The sequence below is a fragment of the Nyctibius grandis genome, chromosome 5, assembly GCF_013368605.1.
Source record: "Nyctibius grandis isolate bNycGra1 chromosome 5, bNycGra1.pri, whole genome shotgun sequence".
Lineage (NCBI taxonomy): Eukaryota > Metazoa > Chordata > Aves > Nyctibiiformes > Nyctibiidae > Nyctibius > Nyctibius grandis.
In genome coordinates this window covers 56,887,923-56,912,687 of record NC_090662.1, presented here as the reverse complement: position 1 = coordinate 56,912,687, position 24,765 = coordinate 56,887,923, and the positions used below count along the sequence as shown (strand labels likewise).

The window sequence follows — 24,765 nt, the reverse complement described above, 5'->3', positions numbered from 1 at the left end:
TCCACATATGTGACCTTAACTCGTAGTGTATGCAAGCTAACAGCTTAGTCCACTGTGGAAGAGGGCAACATTGCCGTGCATGTGCTGAAGATGGTGGCCACACACATAGACAAATACTGCCATGGTGCTAATGTGCAGTCACTGGTTATGAAGTAGCAACTTGGTCATGAGAATGAGCCATAAGATCACTGAGTTCTGAAAAGCACTGTAAGATATATAACTGCTTTGAAGTTCAGGGCCTTGAATTTAAGTCAGGGCCTAGGAGCTTCCCAGTAAGAATGCAGAGACTTAAGCATTGGTCTGATCTGCTCATGCTCACATTAGATCTGGAGAAGCCTAAGCCTTGCAAGACCTCTGATTTCAAAAGGCTTATGACAATGTGCACCATATTAAACATGGGCGCACACATGCAAAGTGCACACAACACTGACTGACTATTCCTTTCACTGCACTCTCCACTGTAGAAAACCAGGAAATTTTTGTAAACAGAATTCCTATCTTCTTTTAAGCAGTTTCTTCCTCACCCCATCATGGCCACTCATTGTGATAAGATTTTCCATTCTTCTTCCTTTCCTTCCGCTCTTTCTGCAGACGTTCTAGTTCAGCTTCATACATCATTTCCTGAATCAGGTACTTTTCTCTCCTCATCCGATCTCTCAGATCTTTTGGGAGATCTGGGATTAAGTAGGAAATCAGGTGCTTTATGCAAAAGACAAGGTGCTGTGAAAACAAAAAAGGGATGAAAAATTAATATCTTAGGAAGAAAACAAGTACTTTCCATAGCTTCTAAAAACCCTCTCCTTCCATTTCACAAAAAGATGCTGTGTTAGAACTAAATCTACTACTAAATTTGAAGAAACCAAACCATGAAGATTTTTCCCCACAAAAGCTCCAGCCAAAGTGAGTGGGGTATGGATCTCAGCAAAGGTTAAGAGCGACTGGGTTCAAATAAGGCCTCAAAACTGTTGTATAACCTGTGTGTTCAAACCCCTGAGGCCATGCTTTGCTGTAAGGTTGGCTGGGCAGGGCCTGGTATTAGTGGATTGCTCTGCAGGAAGAGGAGGATCAAATGATATAATACTTCCCTGTTACCAGAAAACACTTGCATCAGTATCGGAAACAACCTGTGCAAAACAAAACACTTTTTCTTACACTGTGTCTCTCATCCAAAGCCATATTACTGAACATCACAATTAAATTCAAGGTAACTGATCCTTTGTCCCTCATGTTTTAGGCATGCCACAGCAAAGCTTGAGTATCATGGGGGAGGATTGCTTGAGTGTCCTTTTTTGTTTGATCAAAGACGTTGCTTGGAGATTTACTCACTCCACTTGAGAGGAGGAGCAGAGAAACAGAAAAATTCCTCATCTCAGAAAGGACACTCATTCTGGATTGGAGAAATAAAGGTATTTCTTCTTCTCCAAGCAGAACCTTTCCTTTGAAAGCCACTGAAAAGAAAATGTAACATATTTTCCCGTGTATTCTTTGCTCATGAGAAATAAACGCGCAATATTTTAATTGCTGTTTTTTTGGCCAAACCTAAAAAAAACGAAAAAAGCTTTTTCTGTAGGTTTAGCCTGGAGAAATAATTCCTTTTTTAGTGATAGGAAATACTTTTGTTTGTTTTTGAGGGAGGTCAAGATAGCCAAAATAACCACACCCACAGCTGCCTAAAAAGGTGTCTGAGCTTAGGGAGTTACTTAATTTATGAAAAAACCCTACCTTGAATCACTATCTCGTAGTGCAATCTTTTACTGTAATTGCTGTAGGAATCACAGTACACCCATTAGTGTTTTCCACAGAGGAAGACAGTCATGGTTTCTGCTGCAATTACCCTTTTGATTTCACAGACATAGTTTAGGAAACAGTTTGCAGTGCCAATAAACCAGCGGCCCCTGTAAGGGAGACACCTATGAGCCAGCCTATAGCTTTGGTTGGGGCAGAGCAAAGTCAAATCTCTTATGCGAGTATTGGGCAGACACAAAAAACTATTCCACAGCAGGTCGCAAATTTGGCTGGGCACTGAGACTTGAGCAGGGCTGATTTTTCTTGCCTCAGTTATCTTTGCCCTTATTCTGTGCTGCCTTTATGCCAAGTGTGTATCAAGAAGCCAGGCTCTCTTCAATCTTAGAAACTGCTTTAGGCTGACCTGCCAAGGCCATTCTTGTAGTACTTTTTTGAGACAGATATCACTGGCTCTCAGTACCGAGAGCTCAAGAAACAAAGGAGAGATCAAGCCCAGCAGGGCTCTATCAAGTCTTTCTTTCTTTCTTTCCCTTAATGTTTCCCTGGCTGTGGCAGAGATGATCGGAAGAGCCGATCTCCTTAGGACTAACCTCTAAAGAGTTAGCCCAGTGTAGACGAAGGAGAGAGCCCAGCCTGCAGTGCCATATTCCCCCTTTGTCTGGGGAGGGCTGAAAATGACAATTAGGGGAATTCACTGCAGACCTCGGGCTTCTGCTGAGCCTCCAAGACATCCCTATGCAAGAAGTAATTTTGGAAAATGTTTCCCCTTCACCTTTCCTCTAATTCAAATGCTTCTGTTCCATGATCCAAAGAGGTGCTTTGAAAATTCAGTTCAGAACAAATTTACACAGTAATATGAGTCAGAAATACAGTATGTGCTCATGAAATTTATGCCAATAGTTTATGGTGATACAGGCTTCCCTATCTGTGTTGGATGCCCTGTTGCTATGATTTCAGAGCAGAGGATTGAGTAAAGAGTTTTCAAAATCGTTTGTTCCCTGCTTGGTCTTTCTTCATAGTGTAAAAGGCATTTGAACTGCTTGTGCTGGAGAGATGCTGAGCCCTTGGTTTCTGGCAGGGATATTTACGCACCTGAAATTCAGGCCTTAAAGAGCTGCATTTTCGTTTTGTAAATGATCTCATCCTATTTATCTACCCTCCTATCTCTTTCTTTCAAAATCAGCATGGGAATACCAGTCATGTGAAGCTGGTATTATCTCCTCTGGTTTGTCTTAAAGATTTCTGAGATACTGACAGTAAGTGCTAATATTATGAACATTGGTAAAAGTATTGAATCCTTTTCATTGTCATCATCTTTGTGATGCTAATCATTCTGGGGAAATGAATGGTATTAAAAAAATAGAGAAAAAAGCTAGATGGGTAAATACTGTAACTTCAACTATCTTCATTTTTCGGTTGTTCAGGTTTCATCTTTTCTTCTCATGCTCCTTCACCCCTTCCTCACACACTAGTCAGCATACGGCTTCCCAGGCTAGCCAGGATACAAATGCCAAAACTCAGAAAGTAAATAAAAGCTTCATTTATTTCTCCGCTTTGGAAGTCACTGTTACAGTTTTCAGAGTGCTGCATTCCCCCTTTTTGTTAGAACCTAAATACCTGTGACTGTTCAGAAAACAGATCTGAGTATACAAAGCACAATATAAATAGCAGAAACTAACACAAAAAAGCTCAACAGCTACCAACACAGATCAGCCCAATGAAAAAAGCTTCAAAGGAAAATTTGTTTAATTTTGTTGTTTTTGTTAAAACAGAGAAACAAACACACTTGCCACCTGAGTCGTCACTGACCTCGAATACAATAATGAAAGCCAACCGCGCTGCTAAGACATGCCAGAACTGCAGTGTGTAACCGTAGGGCACTGGGGAGTGAGGAGGGTCTCGGTAGTCCCTGTACCTGAAAGACATGCAGAGTACGGTAGTTAGCAAGCTCCTGCCCTGCTGCCTGGGAGGAGGGCAAAACCAAGCCCCAGCTGCTCTTGATCTTTGCATTTTCTGCACCAAAATTGTCTCAGTTCAGACTGTACAAGTTACCACAACACTGCTTGCTTCTTAAGCTGGGCCTACAGTAGTGTTTGATTTCAGATCAGGTGCACACTTTTGAAGCAAGTGTCCTGATGACCTCCACTTGCCATGCTTTGGTTCACCCAAATGGGTTTACTTTCAGATGAAATGTAACGGTAAGATACACACCAGGAGTGCACTTTGCGCTCCAGCTGCTAATGGAAAATTGGTGCAAAGGACCAGGCCAGTGCCTGTATGAAGCGAAACTGCTGAAGCAAATACAGAGGATATTGGGTGCTGTTTGACCCTACAGCATCTCCCTTGGCATCACAATGTGTACCTTGCAGGTACCTCCTCAGAACATGGAGCAGTGTGGGATGATCTGCTGTTTTGAGGGCCACTTTCTTCCCACTACAAGTTCATTTTAAAACCATAAATGTCCCCAATTTTGTCAGCCTGACAGCACTCCCAAAATCCATATAAAACTGTCTCATGGGCTCCGGCTGGCCCTTGGTCAATTAGGTGGCCATCCCTGGTGTAAAGCATGACTCATCCTGACTGTGGTGGAGCCAGAACTGCACCTCTTGGTATACCAACAGGGCAAGGGCTGTGTAAGAAAGGGCTCTAGTGTCTTGTCTCACAGAATGTTTCTTTAAAGACTTTAGGTCTCAATAATGTAACTAGAGATATCTGTTGGGAAAGCTGGATCCAGGACAACTCCAAAACTACATTAACAAATCATGAATCGGTTTAAGTCACACATTCTGGAGTCCATTTCTACTAGCAGTATGTTAATTCCAAAATACTGTTGCAGAAACTTAATTCAAACGTAGTGTAAAAATTGTTTTCTCCTTAATCTGTTTCCTAGATGGGCCAGAAAACCCATTACAAAAAATATTGAAAATACCATAGTAAATAATACACTTAAGCTTGATCTCTAAGTTAGTTTTAAGAAACTAAAGAAAACTCAGATGAGCAAAAGAAATAAACAGTTATTTCATCTCTATGATAATCTGTATTTCTCCCTTAAGGCTCACCTTCTTAGATTGCAGAGAGTGCTACACGAAATGAAATAAACTGTGTCTTGACATCTTAGTTAGCAACAAACCTCTCTTAAATTGCAGTGTCTCTAGTGCAAGTTCTTAAAACAGAGAGGATAGTTCCTTCTGCAAACAGCATGCTGACTTTACAGTTTAGGATGTTTTACAATATCCTAAGCATCCTGAAAACAGAAGTCCCTGGGCCAAGTCACAAGTCGGTAGAGTATGTCTCCTTTTTGTGCTTGCTGGGAGCCATGCACTACACATGAAGAAATGGGGAAACCTTTTATAAACAACCAGAATAGCATGGCACCATCTGGGTTCCAGACAGGCAGAAATTAACTGAATATGGCCACTGTTTTTTGTTCAAACGGACTGCCTTCCTGGAAAAATGCCTACGCTATTGCACAGGAGAACATAATATTTCCTTACCTCACTATCAACATCTGGCTTGAAGTGCAATTAAAATGACTGATATTTCAGCAGAATTCAGGTGGGTTAAGTAGCTGATAAACTCAGCTAAAGAAAGATGTTCATTTTCTTTCAAGGGCAGATATACATAACAATTCAGTGTCCCCCAAAAGAACAGATTTATCCTCTGGAGATTTATGGCACCAATTTTAATAGTGTTCTGTTTATGGAATATTGAGGGGACAACTTTTTATTGATGGGATTTCCACCATTGGCTTTAAGTAGCAGCAACTTCGTGCTTGAAGTTGGGGAAGAAAGGAATTAAAGAGGGGGAAGGGAATGATCAGAATTATAAAACATTATTAAACGGTGCTATGGCAAACAATGTGGAATGGAGTATTCTCAAAGTGGTTCTGCTCCACAGAAAATGTTATCTATGGATTCAACATTGCGATGTTCTTTCTGCCAAATGAGTTGCCATAGTCTTAAATATCAGTTAAATGAAAGCATTAATGCCACCCTCCCCAGTTCATTATGCTATACCACTAAAATTTATTATTATTAATAAAAATGCCCCAATATCACAAAGTATCACTGACTTTTGCTGTATCACAGAATATCTTTCGTTCTTTAGGCACTCATGAAAGGATATTTTAATTCCTCACAGTGAAAAACACTGGAACTAAGTGTATCTGCAGCTACCAGAACTCATTCTTGTAAATGAATGTTGAATAAACAAATGGTAGCTGTATTTGTTGTTTGGTATTTTTGGTTGGGACTCCATTTAAGACCTTTATCAATCAGGTGCAAATCTGTCATTACAGACTAGTCTCAGATTGCTATTTCTCCAACCTGTTGGCTGAGGACAAAGACACACAGATAATTAACTGCTCATTTTATTTTGATTCAAACCACAAGTATATGATTATTACTGATAATTACACCTGTAAGCAATGACATAAACATATTAACCATTCAACAATTAGGAAGTGCTGGATTAGAGGTTTCGTAAAGGTAGCTTAGAGCAGACCAGTACCACAAGCATGCCCCTCAATAGCACAGTTAATTCTTTCCATTACTGTTTTTTAAGTTCTGAAAATTAGTTCCAACCCCAAATTTATCATGATGCTTCTCCCTTGCAATGTCTTAAAGTAGAGAGGTATTTTGATCAGATACTTACCTACAATATTTTAATGGTGAACCAGAGAATTCACTTCCATTTGATGTTGGCTCTGAACGGTTTTCAAAGTCAGACACCAGAAATACTGATAAACTGGCATTAACATAGCCAACCATACACCTAGAGGGGAAAAAATCCTGTAGTCAGGACACAGCAAGGTTTTTCCATTAACTGTTGTACCTAGGAGGATATTCTCTGGTTTTCATGAAATCCACAGTATAACTGTGATGCTTATCAATATTTGAAAGGGATGTTGAGGCAATATAAAATAGATGCTGAAGTGGGTCAGACAGACAATAAAAGTGAAGTAATGGTAGATTTCTATGGGAGAAGAAATGGTGAAGACTGGGACTGGTTACTTTTGAAAAGAAAAGTCAGCTAAAAGGTGACACAATAGAGGCAGAGAAAATAATGAGTAGCACTAGGAAGATAATCAGAATATTCCCACTGTTACCCTCATGGTACTAACACAAAGGGACATTAAATCAGATGCAAAGGCAATGCACTTCAAACAGCTTTTTACAAAACATCCAGTTAATCAGAGGAACTCTGTACTAAAAGATCCCAGGGTGGCTGAGCACTGGGAAGGTCAGGCAGAGTTTGGAGAACACTGAACAGGAGAATGTATGCCACCTGATGAAGGGCTGTGGGAGTCACTAGAAGGCTCAGGTTTGGTGTTAATAAAGCTGAGGAGAGATACAGCAAGTGTCTTGTGCTGTTCACTCTGCACTGCTCAAGCACAGGTAAGTCCAGGCTCAGCTTGGTGCAGAGTATAATGCACAGTAAGGGTTGTTTTTTGGTTTTAACTATGGATTTTATAGTCTTTGAAAAATTATATTAAAACGCCATCTGGCTTTGTCTCAAAATCTCCATACTGATTGGATTTGGAACTTAATGTAATTACAATATTTCTCTAGTATCACTGGGTGTCATATGGATCTAATACCTGCAGATGTTTTTTGAAAGAAAAAAAGCACCCCTCTCATTTAAGTTACTCAATAGCAGATGTTCTTGACTCCTTAATTTGAGAAAATTCAATATTCCTGTGGATTTTTTTTGAATACCTTCCTGTTTTTGTAAGAGTACTTATTAATAACAATATCCAGAATGCTGACATAAATAGTTTTTATCCAAGTTGGCTCCTTCAAAGGATTACTATCTGATCGTTTTATCTAGAAATGCATTCAGAAAAGCAGCAGAAGTGTGAAAACACTGTACAAGAGATTTGTGAAAAGATGATAAGAGCTTCCTCTGTGAGCCAAGCTACTTTCCCTGTGCAGAACTAGTTTCAAAGCTGGTGAGTCATACTTGAGTCTTCATAAAAATAAAATTTCTAAAGGTGTTTTTTTTTTCATGCACAGTGGTCCCGAGAAAATCAGTAGCAAGGAAAGTTGCTGTCAGTGCCTCAATGTCCTGTGGATCTTCACAATGGCACAAGCAGTGGCACATGGTCAGGAATGACTGGCACCAGACCAAACACTTTACCCGTGAAGGGACTTTAACTCTTCGTGAAAATAAATGGAACATTTCGCCTGGCACCAACTAAAATGCCAAACTCCTTGCAGGACAGCAAGTTAGCAGCACTGCTAATCAGGAGCTGCCACACCAGCTGCCCTTCTTCTGTCAGTATGATTAAACAGTATTGACCACCAAAAGATGGCAAAAAAGCAGCAACAGAAGAACTTGCTTTCTGTAGTAGGGAAGAAAAATCAATCATCTGCCATATGTCTAATAGCAGAATGTAAGCTCTCTGTCACTGTCTACTGTTCAGCTTGGGTTTCTTTGAACAGTAGGGTCCTTGCTAATGGAGCTGCTAGGAGATCATTTGCAAATTGTGTCTATTTGTGTTCAGATGGATTCAATGACCTTGCCTAAGTCCAACAGCCTAGATTTTACAAGTTGCCAGGTAGCAGCTATACTCATACTTGCTGGCAGTGTGCACATGCTAATATAATCTCAGTGTTTAGCAACACTGAAAGAAAATCAACTTAGGCAGCAGGATTCACAAATGTCTCCTGAAAGATTCAATCTAAGGGCTCTAGTTTTAGAAGAAAAATAAATTACTTTGCTCTGTAAGTATATCTTGTTTTATTAGTTGGGAATTGCATCCTCTTGTTAGACACTACTTTTTTTTGAGCAATACATGCTGAATATTACATCAGGAAAAAAAGCCTAGTGAATAAGTTTTAAATGCTCATTGAATCTGTAACTGACAAATATCAGCATTGCTTCAGAATGAAAAGAGGGTTATATCCATGTACACCAGCTGGGAAGTGCAGCTTGTGCAGCATACTGTTACACACACCAAATCTCTGTAACAGATCTGCCATGTTTTCCTTGAATTAATGTCATAATTTGCAGTCCCTCAACAACCCGTTCTGTGAATATGCAAAGGATCAATATCTATGGCTGGTATCTATTACCTAAGCACAAGCAATGAATTTGGGTTAGACAGTACTGCTGTATCTATTCAAGTAGTAAGTGATTTTCAAGAACGTCTGATTTCCCAAAGAAAAGCTTACTTTTGTCCAGCTTCTCCTTGGCCAGCACAAGGTCCATATTTGTAAGCATAAACAAGGCGAGGGATGAAATCTGATGTCACAGCTATAACAAATGCATTTGTGATAACAGAAAGAATTCCAATGCCTTCCAGGATCCCGTACCAGATTCCTGTTCAACAAGGAGAGCTTGTTAGTTCCAGGAAAAACAAGAACCAAAGTGCCTGTGATACTGCATGCTCTGAAGCAGTTGTCCCCACCACCCAAGGTCTTTTTATGTAGTTTCCATGCAAGAGTCAAAACAATTTTTCTTACTGTACAGCAGGACCTCAGTAGACCAGATTCCTGTTCCCACTGGGTGGGAATTTTGTTTATCCTGCAATAACCTCAAGGAAGCCACAAAAATGCTCATGGAGGCCTTGGCTCCACCAAGCCACATACCATGTGGGCAGTTTTAAGAAATGCTGTAAGTGTCCCTGTTTACTGTGATGGCTATTCAGCCTTTCAGGAGGGTCTGCCAGGGCAGCCATGAATATATGCAATCCATGATCTGCCTGTCACAGGGGCCTTATGTGTATCTCATGCACAGCTGGTCAGCATGTACCTATTGGCATCAAAATCTTCATGGCATGCTAATGCCATACAATGGCACGCAGCCCCTAGGCATCACCTGGGGTTTTTGGCCCATCCTCAACCATCTGACAGATCCTGTGGTACAGGCACACAGCAGCTCTGGTCATAGGGACCATAACTGAGGACCACACCAAAGGAAGGTTGGACATACCCATTGATTTTAATGAGGCTTCAAGCTGTCCCTGAAAACTTTGCTGAATAGGGAGCAAATGCAACTTATTTTGAGAAATCACACCTGAATCAGTCCAAAAGAAAAAAAAAATCTATTTTTCTGTGCTTTTATTATTTATGTTATATAACTGTTTTTTTCAGGAATTATGTCTGCAGTATAAGCTGTGTACTGCCTGATGTCCAGGCTTGTACCTAAACTCATAGATCCACACTGTTCACATACAAAGCTTTACTCAGACACAGACTTTAGGTACATGGTAGACCATTCTGAAAGCACAAAGCCTGGGCTTCTACTATTTCATGGTGTGGGCTACTGGTTTTTGCAATGCAGATGGGCAGCGAGGTATCCTATTTACCCTTCCAAAGACATTAGGGATTCAGTGTTGGGCAGATGACTGTTTGTATTACAGAGTCCTTCCTACAGGTGTTCTGCTTTTGCATACTGCAAGGACAGAAGAGATTTATAGTCAAAATATATTCAGAGCCCTTGCAGTAGTGTGTGGCTGGGTGACCTCAAAGTTATGTGAACCCTGTGTTTAGCAATGTAGGTGTGCTTCACTGAGAGCAAGTTGTCTCTTGGGATCTAGACCCACCCTGTCTGACACACCAGAGACCTAGTGGGCATAGTCCCTGAGTCACAGGGGAGCTTGGTTTTGGCCAGGTAAATATAAAACACACAGGTCCGTTACAGCATGGTGGCTGCTTTAACTTGGCTTTCATGTTTCAGCTGCTCTGTCTGGTTGTTATATTCAAACTGAGCAGTGGCATGTGTTCACACAGTGTGTCTGCCACAAGGAAAAACCTGCAGAGAACACTGATCACTTCATTAAAACATCTTAGCTGTTAAGTCACCCAGAAAATCATTAAAAGACATTTTTCAATATAGACTAGTAATTGCATAAGTATACTGGCATCACATACTTGAAGTTTTTTGGAACAATCAAATTGTGTGTTGTTAATAGGGAAGATGACTGAAAATACCTTAATCTGCTCTTACTCGAAGTGGTCAATGCTTTGCCTTAAAAATAACACACACATAACAAACACACATGCAAAGAGCTCACCTATGTCTTTGGCTCTTGAAGCTAAAGGTCTCCTCCACTGGGTAACGAATTTGTACGCATCAAGCCGAATTTCAATAATATTGTTAAGTAAGGCCAGAAGTGGTGCCAGTGGAAAAGCTGCCACAAAAATGGTTGTGAATCCAAACTGGAGAACTAGGAAAAAAAAAGGAAAGATCACAGTATAACTGTTAAGATCTACTCCCAAGGTCTAAGATACCAAATAATATATGCATACAAACATTATGTATTAATATACAAACATTTCTTACTATGCTGTACCACATAATAGTCTAGTGACACTTGTACAGCAATTCCTTGCCAAAAGTTCAGAGCAAATATGACAAGAACAAATGCACATCTGTCCCTGGGATGGACAGCAACATCTAGATTTTGTAATTTGGAACAAAGTTTGGAGGTGGACAAACTGTTCTTTTAGAAAGGGTCATTTTTACTCCAGCATCAACTAGGATCTGTCAGTACCTGCAAAGATTAGGGCTGAATACATTCTCTTTTATAGGATAGATGGGCAGCAGTTTGAAACTTTGTGTAAGTCTCTAGAGGCAGGTTTTCAGACTGCCAAATTTCCCATTAATTTGAAAAGAATTGTGTGAGGGAGAAAAAAAAATGCATCATGACATACTCAGTTCAGTCACATAGGGCAAAATTTCTTGTTCTTTAACATTTCTTTGAGTAGTTCTCCTCCTCTCTCCTCTGGACAGAGCAATGCCTTTTGGCAGCAAGCTACTTTGCAAATGTGTGGTAGTAAATTATGATGAATTTTAAACATAAATAAGCATGTAGGTCTGTACAACACAGCTTAAAAATAAAAGCCCAAGGGAACTTCCTTTAGTAAATAACAGCAAAGTTCTTCAGAAATGTATGCAGGTGAAGAGATGGAATCTGGTTTGGAAAATGACCTTCCCCACACAAAGCCAGAATGAGAGGTGTTTCATAGATGTCAAGTTAGCAAACCAGCAACAGTGTGGTTAGCTACATTGATTTGGTTCTTACAAATTCACTCCCATTCCTCACCTGCCCTGTGAAAATGAAAACCATTTTGCAGTCTCTTTAGCTTCATACAGCAATAATTCAAAGAGTACACCAGGCCACATCAACAAAAAAGCAAAAACATTAAAATCTAGTGAAAGAGAAAGAACAAACGTCAGTGTCATACTCATTTCTAGGTATTCATCAAAGAGTCCATAAGCATTCATAGGTTGCAGATTGTAGTCCTTCTCCCATTGTGGGAAGCTTGTTTTTCTCTGTGTGCCATACTCTTGTCGTAGTTTTCTCCTGGTCCACCAGTTTTGAATTAGCCTACATTTTCAAATAAATTAAAGAAACAAAGTAAATAATATTAGTGGCTATTTATCACAAAATTGGAAGAGGCTAAGTGTGTATAACATACCTTGCAAAACTAATTTCCCAATGCACAGGAAAGTGGAGCATTAGTAACACGTGTGGTTGATGACACAGAGTAACAGGTATGAAAACAGATATGGCTGGTGGGCTCTAATCCCGGCCTAGATATTGTTAAAGTAGTGGAGCGAATTTGACATCTTTTCATTATTTATTTACCTTCTTTTTCTCTACACAGAATGGCAAATCACTCCAGGGTCTGTTTATATGGCAGAATGCAATGCTGTGTGGAGATAGTTGAGCTCTAATTGAGAAATCAGTAAATACAGTGCTAATACTGCTTGATCTCTTCCTGTGTGTGAGCCAGCATCTCTATATGGCTCTACAGTGTGCAGGGTAACAGTCCCTGGGCAATCCTGGAAGGGAAAAAGCAACCTTGAATGGTGTCTGCAGCCAAACATTGAGAGGAACAAAAGGCAGAAAGAAGTGGACTGCTGACAACACGTGGTGGCCAAGAGGTGGATGGCTGACACCAGAGCTATCTCCATCTCAAGAAGTGGAGGAGCTGTACTGGACTTCAGGGGGAAGATATTGTTCCTGAAGAAACGCATGTGTAGGGGCACTGTAGGAGGCACTGAGCCAGAAGAGAAATGAGTGCTCACATCTGAAATAATAAACACCTTTGCCTCTCCAGATCAGGGAGTTGCACTGGTTTGGTCAACAAAGGACATGAGTTACAGTTAGTATAGAGAGAAAAAAACCCAACATGACAGATTTTCTCTGAAGTTGCAGCTGACCCCTTCATCTTAGCAAGACAGAAGATGATGGCCCACCCAAATAATTCAATCCTTTCCCTGACTGTGCTTCACTTCTTGCCTTCACAGTGGCCAGATCTGGTCTGTGAATGGTAGGCAAATGGCCATTGGATTTGGATAAGGATTTGGCCAATTGCTTGTTTTCTTAAAGCTTAAAGATTATTTTTCCATTCAGGCCATTTACCAGAGAGGTTATAGCTTTTCCTATCTTCCTTAAAGATGTGTAGGTGCAACTGAGTGCAGGGCATTAAATTCTAAAGTTTAGAAGTGCAACACCAGAATTTAGAAGTACAAGCATGAACTTAAAGCCAGAATTTGGAAGTACAAGAAATTATTAAAATATTTGGATTTAGCAGCTTGCAGCCAGCCACTACTGTGTAAAAACCTAAAAAGGCCTTTCCTGTGAATGACCATGTTTGTGATTGATGAACTGTGGGACAGTTAAAGGCACATCTTTGCAGTCCACAGCACCCTTTGGGACTTTGCCTCTCCTGTCCTGCCCGTGAGAAAGTGAGAGAGCTGAGAACCGAATTCCTGAAAAGACAGCAAATTGAGGAGTGAGGTCAGTGGGAAACCAATACACTAAGACAGACCCCGATTAACTTCCTCCTTTGTGAGAGGCGAAACCCCAAACCAGTGTTACTAAATATCTAAGACTACTAGTAAAATTCAGAGAGATGTAATTTTCTGATTTATGTGTGAGCAAAATCTGGGCAATGTGATGTAATGTGGTTTTAATATGGATGGATGTTCTTCTTCCAAGAAAAACATCAACTCGAAATTGCAGTTTCCCACCTGCAAATGAAGCAATAATTTATACTCTGTTTCTGACTGATTGCAGGTGTATCTATGCAGGAGAGGAGAACTGATGCACACTTTCAGTGGTTTCGAGGTGGTGTTTGTATAAAGCAGAAGCACCACTCTGACATGCCAGCGTTTGTATTAAAAATGTAACCACTAAACAATCAATGCTCTAGCACACTCCCTAGGGCCTCTCTTTGATATCTTTGAAATCTAGTTTTTAACTCTCAGGTAGAAATTTCAGAAGACAAGCCAATGCCACATATATGAGTGAGAAATGTGATGGCAGGCACTGGGGTTCCTGTCACCAAGGAACACACGCTGCCATTTCTAACTAACTTGCCCTGCGTGTCTCAATGGTCCCTGCGGGAGGACATGCCTGCACCAGAGCTGGGCTGCCACCCTGAAATGGTGCAAAAAAACACTCTCCAAAACAGGCTGCTGGTGCTCCTCTCCTAGGGCTGTCTTATGGGGAAATATTCTCTGCTATCAGCTTTGACACTGTGCAGCGCTGGCTCTGCCTGGGTCTCTGCAGGCAGAAGCCAGCACACGAGTGGAGGTGCAGTGATGTTCTACTACAGACTATAGGATTGTGTCCAAATCCTTCGGCCATCTGCGCGGTGTTGGCTCTGGTCATCCTCTTAGCAGAAATGATCATGGTTTTTTCACACAAAAAGGAAATGCACTTGCCTGCAGCATTTCAGTGCTAGAAGGTGGACTGAAAGGTCTGGAGAGCAAATACATCTCTCATCAGAATAAGTTGAAGCATCTCAAATTGTTGTGACTGTGTGTTTTGCATCGTGATTTTCATTGTGACCCTAAAGTGAAGAGCCTGACTTCACCTGAAGCAGTTTATTCCTATTAAATCACTTGTTCTTAAACAATCTCCTCCTGTCTCCTTCAGTCACCTCCTTTAATCCGCTTCTGTGATCTTTATTAGGTTTCAAAATCCCTATTAATAGATAGTGGAAAGAGCTAATGAAAACTGACAAAAGAGGCAGGGAGTGGAAAAAGAAGAATCAATACTGCTGCTGCTGTTCCCTCCTTCCCACCCTGGCTAATTCCTCCAACCCTAACAGCTGCAAAATCCTGGCAAGCAGCACTAGGCGCAAACTCAGGAAGACAGAGAGATAGCGAGCTTTGAGTACCTTTACTGCCAAATACTTTGTGCATTTAAATCATTTACTCCGTTCTCATTACAGCTAGATGTGATCAGCACTGAGGCTGCCTGAAATCGCTTCTGCAACACATTTCTGCAGTTCAGGGACAGGACTGTGCACTTGCTCTGCTGTGGATCCTGCAGCGAAGCAAATCCCTCTGAACTTTGCAAGGGCAAACTTTCTGACAATGTCAGCTCTCTCTTATATTCTCACACTTGCTAATTTCCCTTGATGACCTGCTACACTGTCTCTAGCATCAACTGCCTATATTAATCATATTAAACATGCTCATTAAATACTAATAAATAAGAAATGAATCGATAGGAAATGAATAATTGCCAACCTTTTTAGCTAGGGGACAGCTCCATAATACCCTGAAGATCACTAGGGAACTTGCCCATATACCAGTCAGTACATTTTTCTATCTCTGAGAGTGTATATGCCAGCAGTGCATTTTTTCCAGCTCATACCTGCCCTTTCAGGCATCTTTTATCACCCAGCAAGGAGAAATCCAATTTAGAACTTACTGGCATAGCTAAAAAATGATACATATAGTATTTCCTGTGTAAGGAATACATCAGTCCTACAGGTTTTTTTTTTAAGGAGTTTTAAAACAGGGAATACAATTTAATGAAATCAAGTACTTCCCATATATTATTTATTTATTAATATTTATATTACACTTTCACTTTTGCAAACTACGTTCAATGTGAAAAAACCCCAAACACCACCTATCTCTATACATCTGAAAATCTACATTAAGAGTTTTGTATCCTAGGGGGGATTTTCTATTGTAATGACTACTGTCATAATGATTTTATATAACTAGTCATAAGGAAAGCATAAACTTAGTATTCTTCTGTGACCTACAGAAGCATAGGCATTATATTTACTTACGGGTAGCCCAGTTCCATGAAGTTATTCCAGGTCTGCTTTAGCACCATTATAATACCCATTTGCATACAGAGATCAATAAGGCATCCACTGGGGTGGCACTACAGAAAAAAAGACACAAAAGGTTAAATAGGAATGATGCTGAGTTTGTAAGCATTTCTTAAAGACTGCAAATGGATATTAGACAATTTACTTAAAGGAAATTAAATGCTGTTCTCTTTAATTTTTAAAAAAATATAAACTCATGGGAGCATATGAGACTGTACCACACCGTGAGCCTTTTAAACTTGTAATCTAATCCTCTGCAGAGGTCAGAATCAGTTGAAACCAATGCAGTTTTCACATTAGTGATGCTAATATGTTGTGAAATGGTGGGTGGGACAGAGGCAAAGTCTAACAAGTTTCTTCAATTATATCAATAGATTTTGGGGAGGGTGACTGTGCGTCAAGTCAAAGAATGAAGAGAAAATTCCTCCTGGCTGCACAGGCAAACAGTTTATGCCTAAAGGAAAGACCTAATGCTGTTTATTGAGTACTATTTAATGTACATGACTGAATGGACTATGCAATGCTATTCTCTTCTTGAAGAACTGAAAATCTGTAACTGTTGAACAACAGTTCTTGGTGTCTCTTTCTGAGTGCCTGCTTGCTTTAGCAGTGGCTCCAGGCCTTGAAGAAGTGGTGCTGCTTTTGGGAGAGATGCTCAGCTAGTACAAATTTAAGCAATTCCACAATTTTTTCATCTAGTATTGGAAGAAACAGAAAAGGGCCAAAAATTTTCTGCCCTCAAACAGCGTTTTGCACAATTGACACTGCAGATCCAAACAGTGGAGGTCCAAGCTGTACTGTTAGATCATGAATATTATGGATAAGTCAGATAGATCACTGTCATAGAACTGGAACTATTTCTCTTTAACTTTTAGGGAGAGAAAATTTTATATTAGTTATGACCTGTAACAAAATGCGATATGAATTTCTTATACATACTGCATTATACAGTGCTCAGAACCAGGGTCCCTGCTGAGGTTTCTGTTGACCTCATTCAGCTTCTCTTTGGATTAACAGGGTGGCAGATAATTTTTTTTTAAATTAACTGTTCTAGCATATTATTAAATAGGGACTATTAATAGTAGCTTCCACCAGCAACTGACCCAACTTGTAACACCTCATTGCTGCACTTCCCTCCCAAACCTGATTCTTTGTTCCTCCCATCTCTGCTTCTGCAAGTGAGGTTCCTTCCCTGCTCTCTGATGCCTCCGTGAGATGATTCAGCCCAGTAACTCATCAGAAAACTAACTCAGCCAGAAAAAGGAAGCATTTCCTGCTGACACAGGGAACTGAATAAGCTCCTCACAGGGTTGCACAAGGCAGAGCTAAGGCAAAGGAAGAGGAAGGCGCAAACTTCTGGGGAAAGTCAAAGGAAGAGCAGAACTGTCCTCTTTTGGCAGCAGCAAGCTGTTAGGTCAGCTTGGTCCCTCTCAGACTTTGGAGGGATGTTCAGTGAATTTCTGTCCGCACATTTACCAGTTTTTCTTTCCTTGAATGTACATAATTCACTACTTCAAAATTAGGATGGCTTTTTCAAATTATTCCTTTTTTTTTACTGGTGTTTCGATGACCTCTATTAACCAAAATATTTAGATATCTAGAAGTGTTTGTAAATTCATGTTGGCAGTGTAAGACCTGCATTTTCCGCTTGCCATGTGTCATGTATTTGCAAAGTTGTTTCAGTTATTCAGCTGTGAAGCAGGAAAGAAACCATGCGATTTGAGTATGCAAACAGCAACACTGGAAGCTACATGACTGATCCAGAAACTGCTGCTGTTCACCTCCAATAACTGTCAAATGTTTTTTGAGTTATAAATGTATTTGCCAAAAAAATGGGATTGGTCCTTGAGTGACTTGCAAAGCCAACCGCTCATTGCTCTCCAAATCCATTTGGTTTTATAGACATGGAACATTATGCCAGTAGCTCTTTTGGGAAGTTTGTTCAGTTGTTTTTGTCAATTTTCAAGTACATTTTGTGTCTGGATTTTTAAGTTATTATTTTAGCTTGCTGGTCAGCAAGGCTAGAAAAGCTGAGAAGCAAAAAGTTGTCAGATTCATATCTGACTTTGATTCATTTCAAGGATGAAATATTTCCAATGCAAAAATGTGATTAATGTTTAAACCATTTGATACCACTATCCAAATGTGGTGCAAACACTAAAACTGCTAGCATTGAAAAGGGCATATATATCAATATGTAGATGTTTTAGTAGCAGATGGTAGTGTCAGTAGTGTGGAGTCAGACAGCAACTGAAAAACCAATAACACACTCAAAAATACCTAGAGAGAGTAATGTATCTGCCTCTGCTTGCATTCGCTGCATCTGTGGGCAGCAGATAAATCAGTATATAGTTAGTGAACACTCACCTCTTCCAGTCTCCACCGGTTTATCAGCCTTAAGTAGGCACCAGGGTGTCCTGTAAATCTTTAACACATGAATATACATCAACTATGTTGTGTAAGCAGTCTGTTCAGAGTAGTAGAAGAAAGCTCACGCTTTGTTGTTTTAATCTAATGTCATCTTAGTGTGACTGATGTAACTATAAAAGATGTTAGGCTGCAAAAAGTTTTGGGGGATTCCTGGAATAATTTCTATGAAGTGCTAAGTATATTTTTACTTTCAGTTTTATTTCAATACCAAATACTCTGCTGTTGGATATTTAGCATATGCAGAGAAGAGAGAAAATCTGAATGAAACTGTCAATGTCAGTTTGGAAAATGGCTTTTAACTGCCAGTCCATTTCCTTATACCATAATGTGGGCTGTGGTATCTGCCTTTCTGTGAAATCAGTGGAAATGTTATTTTCATTAGGAAAACATAATTTTCTTACTATTCTCCCATGTTTTCTCCCAAAATAATTCCCACAACTTCCCACATGCAAATAATCCATACTGATGGATTCTTCTACTCAATCCGCCTCTACTCAAAGGCTCTTCTTTTGCTTTTAGGGGACTTGCAGAGAGACATGCAAGTACTGATATATATTTCATTTTCTGTGGAAAAAAGACAACTGATAGCTCATAATTCACTCTTAACAGTCCAAATCATATAATAGAAGAAGCAAAGTATTCAGGTAGTTGGACTAAATGATCGTTGTAGGTCCCTTCCAACAGAACTGTTCAGTTCTATTCTATTCTATTCTGAAGAAAAAACACACAGTGTTAAGCTGTTTTCTTACCTGTACAAATCACATGCAAAAAGACAGAGTGAAATGACCTGCGTGTATAGTATTGTGGGACACATCTGTTTCCAGTAGTGAAATTTTTAAAAGTTAGCATTGAGCCAATGTGGTGCTAGGAAATGAAAACTATGTCTGTTTCTGGGCTTTTGAAAGGGAAATAAAACTGCAATCTGTCCTGCTTTGCTAGTATGGAATTTGCACTTTGAGATATGTGATAATATGGTCCCATTTTGTTTCATTACAGACAATTTTATTTCTTCTTTCTACTTCATTTTGCACATATGAGGGTGCAGACATCAATCCTACCTTCCAAGGAAGAATGCTATATAAAAGGTAGAACTGTTCAGATTCACAAACTGAAAAAGAAACATTTTCAGAGTGAAGCTGTTCTCCCACTCAGATTCGGTACGAGGCTGCTCTGTGAAAAAAGAGAACAGAGTTTCAGAGGTTTAATCAGATTTACAATTTCCCTTGGCACAAAGGCTGCACACACCTATCAGAGCTGGCAATGTATTCGTAAATTAGCCTGCTGATTTCAAAATATAAGCTGACAGAAGAAATTGTATCCAAAAGCAGCACACAGCAAGTGAGCTTCTAAAGACTTAGAAATCTCTTCTGATATCCAGATATGTATATTCCTAGGAGACTGTAAAAAAGTGGTTGAGATAATGTGTATATTAAACATCCCTCCTAGATTCCTGTGTGCTTTACAGGCTCAGGCTCTTCTCTTGTTTCCTTTTCTGCAACCTACCATAATGACATTGCCAGAAAGCACCCCACTACAAGCTATGTAAATGCCTTTTTGTTAGAGTTGTCACACTGAACTGGAGCAAATCCTCCTAGTAATTCTGTTTCATGGATTTGCCCACCATGCTGGTACCTAAGGACTCTACACAAGTTATCAGTGGAATGCCACCGCATGACTCCCTTTCCTTGTCCCAGGGATCTCATCACAGAAGACTGAGAAAAAATATTTTGCAATGGATGTGGTAAGGCAAATGGGAAAGGAGAAGACATATTCCTTCCTTCAGGTAGGCCCTTAATCTCCATCTAAAGAGATATCAAGACAGAAGTTAACAAAACAACTTCTGTGCCAACACACCAGTACCATGTCCTGGAACTTCCTTCCATTTGGCAGGAGCTTGTTATTAGTCAACCATTGCTGTGAACAGGAGTAATCAGAGGAGAAGTGGAGGTGATTCTGTCTTTCATAATGGTGGTACTCATATACCACCAAAGGACCAAACTCCAAAGGACCCTCCAGTAAAGCACTGGAAGTACAGAAACAACAACGATAAACTAGATTCTCTTTAATCAGAGCCGCCCTACCAATGAAGACATTTCAAATAGATGTATCAACAAAACCATAAAACAAACCATAATTTAGCAACAGTATTAGTGATTTGGAAATGCCTGTCAAGAAACCCAAGTTTGTATGTATGACAGTACATACATATTTAGCTAAGCAGAAAGAAATAAAATGTCATGGATTTTTGATGCCAGTCTGTGGGGAAGGAGAAGTTTGACTTTAACAAGGTTGCTGCAGCTGAAACTTTGCTCATATGCCCATCAGAGACCATGGCAGAGAGCATGGACGTGAGCTCTGAAAAAGGTCATGTAAAGGCTGAAGAAGGACATCTTGAATGTAGCTTTGCTGCCAATCCCACTCCGAGCTTATTACACTGATAAAGATAATTCAAACCAAATCAGCTACTTAGGCCATCGGAGTAAAAACCACAAACAGTCTGAACACTGTCAGAACAGATTGACCCACTGAGGTTTCACACAAATGCTTTCTGTACAGGCTACAAGAGGCACACCTACCTTGATGATAACCTAGCAGAAAGTAATCAAGCTTCAAGGTGTCTAGACCATATCTTACTGTCCCCAGGGTGTCACAGGGAGTAAAAGGGCATAGCCTGTGCAAATCACATACTTGAAAGTCATATTTCTCGACTGTAACTAGCAGGTATCTTTTCCAGGGATACAGGATGGCAAAAATATTTTAAATTTATGGCATACAAATGTGGAGTCTCCGTTTATTAAGAAAAAACAGAATAAAATTCTGTCTTACACAGACATGCTTTGAACACATCACTTATGATTTCCCAGATGTAGAAAAGCCCTGACACTAGATAAAATCTGCTGTGTGTTTCCTCTGAGCAGACACCAAAATCTGTCCACCTGGTCCAAAATACCTTACTGAATATCATCAATGTACCAAGGTATGCAGGTGCTCAAAATAATCTCCTTAAACCACTTCTACACATGCCATAATATGCTTTGCTTAATAGGCCTTCAGCAAGCGTCTCATTTCAGGCTTCTTGACACTAAGGAGCCCTTGCCAATTGCCACCAACTACTATCTTCCAGCACGATCAGGATCTCCAGAGACTCTGCCTGAGCCACGGATATATGAGTGATAGCCTATTGCTATTCCAGTGACAGTACATGCTGTCCTTAGAAAACATGTTTACTCTAGCCTAAAGATAACTTTTATGAGTGAGCTGAAAAGATTACAGAAACTTACAAGACCATTAAATTTTAGGTGTTGTTAGAGTTGATGAGTCACCTAGTTATTTTCCCTCCAAATTACTGCCCCTCTTAAAGGCATATATTTGATAGCCAATAAGCACCTTAGTTTCAAACTATAAATTTGTCTTCCAGAGGCGATTCCCCCATTTCCAGGTCTTCACAAAACCTGGGGGTTATGAATCCTCAGTTTCTCTGCTTTTTCCCCCAAAGTAACAATTTGTTTAAGTTCTTACAAGGTAAGCGGTTGGAACAAGAACTAAGCATGGCAGGTGGGTGATTGTTGTCACCGCTGATTGAATGGCACTATAGCTTAGTTTGTATACTACTTTATTATGAACTTAAGAAAAACATTAATTTCTATAGATTGCAAATTAATCAGGATTTTTCACATTTATACAGACAGTTTGAATGCTATCATGGTATAGGGGCCAAAAACTCAGTACAATATCATTCAATTCTGTATTTGACATTGCTTACCTAAGTTTGTCAGGAAAAGAGCAACCTTTTCATACAGCTGTAATAGAGAAGAAACAGCCTTTTAGATACGTGACCAGCTCAAAAATATTGAACTGCTTTCTAAGTAGAGTAAGTGCTCTTACATGTTAAACGTAACATCCAGATGGTCTCTGTGATGTTCTGATAATGATGATAATAAAACTATATAGTAATAATACAATAATGATATAATCAAACAAGGAACAGTGATATTTTTAAAGCTTATACTCAGCTCTTTTCAGCCACAATATACGGAGAAAAAAATGCTGTCACTGTCCTTATTTAATATACACAGTGAAAAAGGGTCAGATAAATTTTCCAAAAATACAAAGCAGAACAATAACACAGCTGGTATTTCTTAGTTGCTTATGGAACATTTATCTCACAAAAAAAAAATATTCACCCTAGTAAGAGCACGCTCTGGTATGTTGGGTATTTTGGGCTTTTTGGTTTTGTTTGGGAGTTTTTTGGTGCTGAAATACACTGGGGAGACAGGGTTGCTTCAGAGAAAGTCTTTAATAATCCCCACCATGAAACACATCATAAACACGTTTCTTACTCTGAGTCAGTGACATTGTTCTAAACCCTAAGTGGTACTTTCTGTGCTTAGCAGATACCATGCCCTCAAACTCTCCAGGAGACTGCTAACTTCATAAAGCTTACAAAAACTAACTTAGAGGGTTTGCACAATTAGTATTTGCGAAGGGATTTTGAACCTATAAAATACATCACCACCAACATCAGTATTAGTATAAATTACTACAACATTTTCCATTTGCTTTAAATGAGTCTGGAACCTGTTCCCACAAAATGCTCCATGTCCTTAACTCTCCCTGATGCCTACAGGGATACAAAGCTCCTCATACTTCAGGCTCAAGTACTTACTTATTCTCAAAGTGCATATCAGCAATGTTTCTTTTCATTTGCAGTTATCCTTATAAACTCTTGCTTAAATTGAGTTATGTACAGTTTACAGATCAAACAGCCTGCTTAAGAACTGAGTAATCCTAAATTACCTCCTCCATGTTAACAACCACTGCTTGCTTAGAATAGCTTTCTGCTGCCTTTGGAGTAAACAGTTTTGTTTCCAGTAATGAATATAGTGGTTTCTTCTAGGTTTAAAAGCATCTCTTAAGGGCAAATGTAAAAGTGCTAAATGTCTGGCTGGTTTATATCCTGATCCCAGCAGGGAATGTGCTATTTTATAAATGTACATTGCTCTGCAGAAGGGGGTATCAAAACTGTATTTTGTTGCTATTCCTCCTGGAATAGTAAAACTGTGTTAGAGATTCTGTTAATAATGTTTGGATCTAATTATCTGCTACTGCAGTTTATCACTACTAGTCCCAAGGGGCCTTGTTTAGGATCATATTCTGTTCTGTGTTCATATTTTCTATGGATGATATCACTGGAATTAACAGGTTTTATTAACTTAGGTAAAGGTAGTGATTGTTCTCAGGTCAGGCTGCAGGATTATCTGTGAGACACTATGCTTGAAGGTCATTTTGTTTTGTCATGATGGATGTGTCAGTGTACGTACCTAGCTCTCAGAGCAGCCAGTCTAGAAGTTACTTGTGGTCTAGACCTTTCTCCTGATGCTCAGAGAGGTTGTCAACTCATATCAGAATCAGTGGCAGTTTTCCAGGCTTCTTAGGAGTGAATTCCCTACTGTTATATACATCTTGGTCCATTCTGGTTTTATCACTGTATCTTTGCTTGCTCTCCTGCTACTTTTCTTGAGTCACACGTTGTAGATGGTTCAACTACCTGAATTGCTCCTGGGGAAAACATTATTTTTTTTCAAAAGAAATCCCAGTACTGTCCTTCAGTAAACTACATTAATCCATCATGGGAAGTGAGGGATTATGTTCTTAAGTCCTTCTTTTGAAAAGCTCATGCAGTTTCATATTTTGGGGATCTTTTGTTTCCATGAGCTATATCCAGATCTAAGGCTGTGGTGTTTATTGCATGGTAATAAGTATAAGGCTTAAGAAAGCCATCTTTGCAGTACTCTATTTATTTGATGTATTTTAGGAAGTAAAACAAAGTTTCTCAAAAGGCACCTTCAAGCCATTTTCCATTATTTTAAAAATTTCTCTAAGCTGTAAAACCCTGAGAACCAAATAATTTTGTTTGTGCAGTATTTCTTTGTTGCTCCTTCACTGCATATACAATGACTTATACTGAGAGCTTGGAAATGGATGTTTAACTGACATAGATATATATAGTTTTCATTTCTTCTATGCTATTGTGTGCTCTAGGTGGATTAAGGAAAACTCCCAAAAGCTTCAGATAACAAACAATAAATCAAAAATAAAATAAAAGAAGAAGAGAGAATAACAGCTTCCGCTTCTTCTTTCTGCCCTTTCTCAGCCTACAGTCCCACCTGAGGGAAAACATAGGAAAGTTGACAGTTCTTGATAGACTGTCCTAGTCAGCAATCCAGTCTTGCCTATGCCAAAGGGAGAACTGAAGTCCTGCAGCAAAGTCTCGTGGAATTTCCTGCTATATAAACGAGGGGCTGTTAAAATTAATTTTTAAATGATGGATAGCTTGGGTATTGCACAGGGAAGAAACTAGTCTCCAAGCCAGCACTTGGAATGTGCAGGCCTGAAATACCATCTTATACTTCCCCTAGGAAGTACGTTAGCATATCTCCTGGAGCAAAACTTAACATGCTTTTTGCAGAAGACACTTGCTACTGAGTGGGTA

The 24,765-nt window shown here is 39.6% G+C and overlaps 1 protein-coding gene across 1 annotated transcript in view; it reads right to left on the bottom strand.

The window, feature by feature from the left end:
• Positions 1-528: 528 nt before the first annotated feature.
• Positions 529-24,765, bottom strand: part of ANO4 (anoctamin 4) — a 232,506-nt gene continuing 208,269 nt past the window's right edge. Inside the window, exons 20-29 of the mRNA XM_068401169.1 lie at positions 22,036-22,072; positions 19,331-19,442; positions 18,210-18,267; positions 15,798-15,895; positions 11,940-12,082; positions 10,766-10,918; positions 8,922-9,069; positions 6,400-6,519; positions 3,556-3,661; positions 529-720 (exon numbers count right to left, since the gene is read on the bottom strand). Of these exons, the coding sequence (XP_068257270.1) occupies positions 529-720; positions 3,556-3,661; positions 6,400-6,519; positions 8,922-9,069; positions 10,766-10,918; positions 11,940-12,082; positions 15,798-15,895; positions 18,210-18,267; positions 19,331-19,442; positions 22,036-22,072 (1,167 nt within the window). The remainder of the gene's footprint in view (positions 721-3,555; positions 3,662-6,399; positions 6,520-8,921; positions 9,070-10,765; positions 10,919-11,939; positions 12,083-15,797; positions 15,896-18,209; positions 18,268-19,330; positions 19,443-22,035; positions 22,073-24,765) is intronic.